This window comes from Macaca nemestrina, chromosome 12 (genome assembly GCF_043159975.1).
Source record: "Macaca nemestrina isolate mMacNem1 chromosome 12, mMacNem.hap1, whole genome shotgun sequence".
In the NCBI taxonomy this organism is placed as follows: Eukaryota; Metazoa; Chordata; class Mammalia; order Primates; family Cercopithecidae; genus Macaca; species Macaca nemestrina.
In genome coordinates, this window is record NC_092136.1 from 89,582,482 (window position 1) to 89,589,340 (window position 6,859).

At 38.8% G+C, this 6,859-nt stretch overlaps 1 protein-coding gene across 1 annotated transcript; it reads left to right on the forward strand.

Annotated features, from left to right (window-relative positions):
- The first annotated feature begins 390 nt into the window (after positions 1-390).
- Positions 391-6,497, forward strand: LOC139357361 (tripartite motif-containing protein 43-like). Its single transcript, XM_071073969.1, has 6 exons — positions 391-1,061; positions 1,677-1,772; positions 2,847-3,077; positions 4,056-4,078; positions 4,601-4,698; positions 5,810-6,497. The coding sequence occupies exons 1-6, from the start codon at positions 651-653 to the stop codon at positions 6,289-6,291; spliced, it is 1,341 nt and encodes a 446-aa protein (XP_070930070.1). The 5' UTR covers positions 391-650; the 3' UTR covers positions 6,292-6,497.
- The last annotated feature ends 362 nt before the right edge of the window (positions 6,498-6,859 follow it).

The window sequence follows — 6,859 nt, forward strand, 5'->3', positions numbered from 1 at the left end:
AAACATGCCAGAAAGTTTTTGTTGATTGAATTAACATAGCAGCCTAGAAGAACAATGATTCTTAGCTTTAGATTGGAGAGGTACCTTACCTTGATTTGACTGTTTTACCTTGGAGAGTAAAGGCTAGCTTTTTCTGATTTGGGTCAAGGCGTGAGTTCTGCTCTAACATTTTCAAGCAGGGTCCTTCTGGAAAAGTCATTATAGATGGTTGTTGTAGTTAAAGAAAATAATGAGAGTAGAAGAGCTTAGTGAGCTTTCCTTCTCTAAACCAATCACTGGCAATTAAGAATGTTACTGATTTTCAGATTATTCAGACTCAACTCTTGAGAGTATAGGTTGATGAAACCCTTGAACCCTAAGCAATTTGGTGGACACTAACACCTCAGAAAATCTGACATTCTTCTATGCAAGAAAGTAGAGTTTGGAAAGCTGGACATGTGTCGATTGGAGAACAGTCGTTTTTTCTAGAGGTTCATGTCTCTTTGTGCCTTAGTTTTCCATTTTTCCTATTTCTGTCATTGCAAATTAAATCCTATACTTCTCTAGAAAAAAAGGATATTATTCAATCACAACCTGATTCAAACTTTGCTTGGATCTTTGTCTCTTCAGGGTAGGAGAATAAATTCTTGTGGTTTTCTTTCCTTAGGAAAATGGACTCAGACTTCTCACATGCCTTCCAGAAGGAACTCATCTGTGTCATCTGTTCGAACTATCTGGTAGACCCTGTCACCATCTGCTGTGGGCACAGCTTCTGTAGGCCCTGTCTCTGCATTTCCTGGGAAGAAGCCCAAAGTCCTGCCAACTGCCCTGCATGCCGCGAACCATCACGGAAACAGGACTTCAAAACCAATATTCTTCTGAAGAATTTAGTGACCATCGCGAGAAAAGCCAGTCTCTGGCAATTCCTGAGCTCTGAGAAACAAATATGTGGGACCCATAGGGAAACAAAGAAGATGTTCTGTGACGTGGAAAAGAGTCTGCTCTGTTTGCTGTGCTCCAACTCTCAGGAGCACGGCTCTCACAAACACTATCCCATTGAAGGGGCCGCTGAGGAACACCGGGTAAGAGATAGCTCTGCAATCACCTGAAAGCTGGAGGGTGGCAGAGTTAAAGAGATTAGAAGGACGATGAGAATCATCATGGTGATTACTCTCTTCTTTACTGAGTGCCAGGTGCTGTTCTTGGTATCAATTATGACATTTGGATAAAATGTGCAACTCTACGTTCCTTCATGGAGCTTGCACCCAAAAAGAGACTGATTAAGTAAATGTTCTTATTATTGACTCTACAGTTCAATGCTAAAGGCATTGAAAAGCAACCAAAACTACAAGTGCAAAGAAACGTATTTTTGAAATATATTTATATTACTGGACAAACGAGTATGGGGATAGCACACTACAAAATCAGGGGGCTAGCATAGTGGGTTCTGAAGCAGGATGTTTCACTGAACATTAGCCAGGTTACAGGAAATCTTGACTCTTCAGTTTTCTAAACTGTTCTATATTCTGAAACCTCAGAACTGAAAATATCAACTGAGGATGAGCAGTGAAAAAATTGTTTTTTTCCCTTCTCTCTAATGTATTTATAGATTACATCCCTTGCCTGCGTATATCATTCAGAGTGTGGAATCTATGGTATTTGACTTTCTGTTTTTTAACCTCATAATTCTTTTGCAGGAGAAGCTCTTAGAGCAAATGAGGATTTTATGGAAAAAGATTCAAGAAAATCAGAGAAATCTAAATGAGGAGAGAAGAACAGCCCTCCTCTGGAGGGTAAGTATGAGACCGTGAGTCCTCACAACCAGCTTGAGATAAGCATGCTGACAACATTTATATTAGCAACTTGAGTTGAAATTCTCATATGCCAGATTTTGTCCTGTGTTTATTCATAGGCTGGAAAACAAGCAGACTCTTCAATATAATGCTTGTTCAGGTTTTTTGGAAATGTTCTTCAGATAAGTAAAAAATAAATATAAATTCTGAAGGGCAAGTATGTGCTTAAAATTAATAAATATTTCAGGCAGAGTTTTCTGAATAAGTTGAATTATATAATATTAATTACATAGTACATAATTGAGAAATAAAGGTATTTAATGTTGAATATGATGTTGGCCAGTGGGAAGAAATCAGGTAGGAACAGTCATTTAAGAAATGTGCCTGTGCTGGTGAAGTCTGATAGCAAAGGACCCAGATGATGCCAGTTCATGTAGGAGAAAATGTAACATGATGAAAAGCTGAGGAGAAGGGGTAAAAAATGACTGGGGGAGTGAGAAAATAACTATGTCAATATTGAGAGGAGAGACACAATGGAATGGAGATTCATGTTCTTAGAATGGCAGGGCAATACAGAGCCTATGGCTTTTGACAGAAGAAAGATAGGAGACAGAAAAGAGGTAGTCGGTTTGAGAGATGGGGGTTAAATTTTTTACTAAGATCCTTTTTGTGTGATGGCTTCTGATTCTGACTATAATATACTAAAATCATTTCTACTGACAGTGATTCTTTAGTCTGTGAAGTACAGAGATTTGAAACAACAAACTAATTGAGTAACAAAGATTATATATATTATCCATGACAATTTGACAATCAATCATAAATTTTACTTGTTTTCTAATGGTATTTCAGATTTAAGAGGACATATATTTAAACATTTAAATCTGCAGGGCTAATTTGCAGGTGTTTGGGAATTGAGGAATTACTTAAATTTTGAAGGAAGGTCTTGTTTAACTCATCAGACTGTTTGTAAATGATGGAAAATAAAAGAAGGAATGAGGAGGATGAATTTGTGGGTTCTGTGAGGTGGAAGTAGGCCTGGGTATGTAACCTACAAAATCCATGTCCCTACAGGGCGATGTGGTTTTACGGGCACAGATGATCAGGAATGAGTATAGGAAGCTGCATCCAGTTCTCCATAGGGAAGAAAAACAACATCTAGAGAGACTGAACAAGGAGTACCAAGAGATTTTTCAGCAACTCCAGAGAAGTTGGGTCAACATGGATCAAAAGAGTAAACACTTGAAAGAAATGTATCAGGAACTAATGAAAATGTGTCATAAACCAGATGTGGAGCTGCTCCAGGTAAGAATGGAGGATGCCCCTTGAGATACTTTGTATTAGCTGCCCTTTACATCTTTGCCTTCCATTGGGTACCCAAGACATTATTTCTTCTTCTCCCACATTGATGGTGAGAGCCATATAGAGATAAACGATAACTGCTAACCTAATCTTCGAAATAAACCTTTATGAAATTGTGCAACTAGATTTCCATAGAACATTTTCTACCACAAGCTTCCTCCTCCAGCACATTTCATTAAAACTGTGGAAGAAAAAATTTCATGTGAAAATTCTACTTTTGTCTCCAGTGGATAATCCATAGAAATTATGGAAAAACTAACATTTCCTTCTTCCTCCTTTTGGGAAGTCCTAGGTTTGAAATGCTCTTAATTTCAGCCATATTAACCTTTGGGGGCTAGCCCTGAAAAAGACTACATTGTAGACAGCTGCAGCAATGCGCAGTCACTACTCACACCTTTCTCTCTCATGCAAATTTAGGGTCCTGAATTTATCAGAAATTGATTCTGTCAGTAGGTCTTACTGGTATAATTGCTAGAGATGAGAACACATTTTAAAAGAGTTGCAGTGATAGTATATGGCAATTCTAAAGTTTTCAAAGCTAAAGACCAGATAGGCAGAATAACACCTTTTTTGTTTGTTTGTTTGGAGAAAGAGTCTTCTTCTGTCACCCAGACTGAAGTCAGTGGCCCAATCTCAGTTCACTGCAACTTCTGCCTCCTTGGTTCAAGTAATTCTCCTGCTTCAGACTCCCGAGTAGCTGGAACTACAGGCATGCACCACCACATCCAGCTAATTTGTTTGTATTTTTAGTAGAGATGGGTTTTTGCTATGTTGTCCAGGCTAGTCTGGAAATCCTGACCTCAGGTGATCCACCCACCTTGGCCTCCCAAAGTGCTGGGATTACAGGTGTGAGCCACCTCACCCAACAAGAATAACAACTTTCTAAAGAAGTCATTTTTCTTTCTCTCTCCCTCTCTACAGGATTTGGGAGACATCGTGGCAAGGTATGTCTTTGGTCATCAGTGCAAGCTGGAGCACAAGGCATGCCATGAAAACATCAAGCTGTTTCCAACAAAATGAAAACATAATTTACTAACACCATAATGTGCCAGTGTGATGGTGTGTGTATGCGTGTGTACTCATGTGTTTGTGTGGTGTGTTGAATGTTACCTATGCCTTTTATCAGACATTAACCTTTTCTTAGTTTCCCAAGTGACTCAGGGGGTTATGTTTTGAATAGTTCAATGCAGAAGTTGCTAGAATACAATTGCCTGTTTTTAGGATTCAGAATCCTAATTAGAGATAAACTATTTGGTGGCAGATAGGGAGAGAGCATTTATCTTTCAGTGGCAGTAGGTTAGAAATGGAGTGAATAGTTAGAAAGATTCCCTAAGAGCCACAAACCCATCCTAGGATTGTGAAGGTACATTACCATATCAGAAGTGGATTTGAATGAAGCATTTTCTGTTGGAATCTGTTAAACACAGACATGGGAAACTTAACCAACTCAACCAACTTCCTTGCAGGAGTGAGTCTGTGCTGCTGCCCATGCCGCAGCCTGTCAATCCAGAGCTCACTGTAGGGCCCATCACTGGACTGGTGGACAGGCTCAACCGCTTCCGAGGTGAGTGTCGCCCTCTTGGTGGGATCAACATGCAATGCCTTCATTTATGGTTTTCTATGGGCAGCTTTACCAGTGTAATCATCTTTCATCTAGAAGAAGTGAATAGTCTGTGAATAGGTATTTCTATTTATAGTTTCACTATCATCAAACTGACCAGAATAAATAAAATCTGGTGAAATGTAATAGGAATCAGCCACATAACAAATTTCTTAGAAGAATAAAACATGCAGAAGGGCCCTTTAGGACTTTAGGAAGCATTCCCTGATACAATTTCATGTATACAATTATTACATGAAATATACAGAGCTAAATTAATTGAGGACATTTCCATTTCAAATTTAGTGCAGTTAACAACTGATTTGAGTGACAGTGTTTTTTAAAATACATTTCAGGTGAAGTTTCACAGCATTTATAATTTTAGTCACGTTTTTAATCAACAAAAGCATACATGAGTAACTTATATAACAGCGCAAAAACTGAGAATCTGTGAAGCATAGAAACGTGATTTAGTGGTTGATGAGGCCTTAGATAGAACTCCAGGATAGATGATGATAAATCTAGCAGACGAAAGAAGCCTGTGTCTGAATCTGACATGAAAGTCAGATAATTCTTGCAAGGAATCTGCACTTTTCAGAAGGCAGATTCAGATTTTCTCTTTAAGTATGAATTTGCTAGCTTCAGTGACAGATTATAATATTTCTGGCAAAATGGTAACTTTTTATTTGGGTCTAGGAATGCTCCCCACCTCATCTCCCGTCCCCAGCCTCCTGCTCTGCCCTGACAGAGAAGAGGCAATGGAGGTTAATTTTATTGCTATGGACTTGGCTGCAGGGCAAGAGCTTCCAGTTTTTCAGTTGTTACGAAAGGTCGCTCAACTAGACATAGACATGACCTTCCTCCCCTTTATACTTTTTGAGTTTATAGAAATTGTGGTCATTGTAGTTTAGCTAATTACTTGTACAGATATACTAACACCCTTTGATTCCAACATTTTTCCAGACAGAAGTTTCTTTCTAATCTTGACCTGTGTTTTCTAGTGAGAGTCTCTTTCTTATCTGAACATGAGAATTGATAAACTACTTTTCACTTGAACATTCTCTTTTTTCTACAGTGGAAATTGCCTTCACTTGGGAAGTAACCAATCACAATATCAGGCTGTTTGGGGATGTGAGAAGATTGATGTTTAGACGTGGATCTTTGAATTCTGACAGATCTGACTATTTTGCTGCATGGGGAACCTGGGTCTTCTCCTCTGGGAAACACTACTGGGAGCTGGATGTGGACAGCTCTTGGGACTGGGCTCTGGGAGTCTGTAAGGACTCCTGGATGAGGAAGAATAGCACAATGGTTACATCTAAGGACATATTTCCTCTTTTGTGCGTGAAGGTGGATAATCGTTTCAGTCTCTTGACCACCTCCCCATTGTTTCCTCACTATGTAGAGAAACCTCTGGGCCGGGTTGGTGTGTTTCTTGATTTTGAAGCTGGAAGTGTGAGTTTTTTGAATGTCACCAGGAGTTCCCTCATATGGAGTTACCCGGCTGGCTCCTTAAATTTTCCTGTCAGGCCTTTCTTTTCCACTGGCCACAGATGATCAGGATTAAGAACCCTGACTCTTTGGTAACTCCATATACAAGGGATCCCTTCACTGTTGATACAAAGAAATCATACTGTTCAGGCTTTTATCTATGTTAGTGTCACTTCATTTTGTTGCTATTAAATAGAAAATATGTAAAATGCAAAACCTTTTTGTACATTTTCTTACAATTAAAATAATCTCCTATGGCCCATTTCCTAAAATATGTATTGTGATTTTCAAGTGTTTGTGAATTTATTGGATGCAATTCTGGAAATATGTGGGTGTATGTTTCCAACTTAATGATCTCATGCAGGAACTAAATTTGCACATCACAGACTGACAGGATTTTGTACAATGCACTTGTAAGTGTGAACGTTCCCTCCTATTAATACAGTAAATTCTACACCTCATCACTTTAGGGGGAAAGATGTACTTTACACAGAAGTTTTCACTGAATCTTTGGGCTAGAATAGGAACTTAACAGTCATACATCGTATGGAGACAAAATACATTCTGAGAAATGCATTATTAGGCGATTTTATCATTGTGTGAACATCAGAACACACTTCAAAAACCTACATAG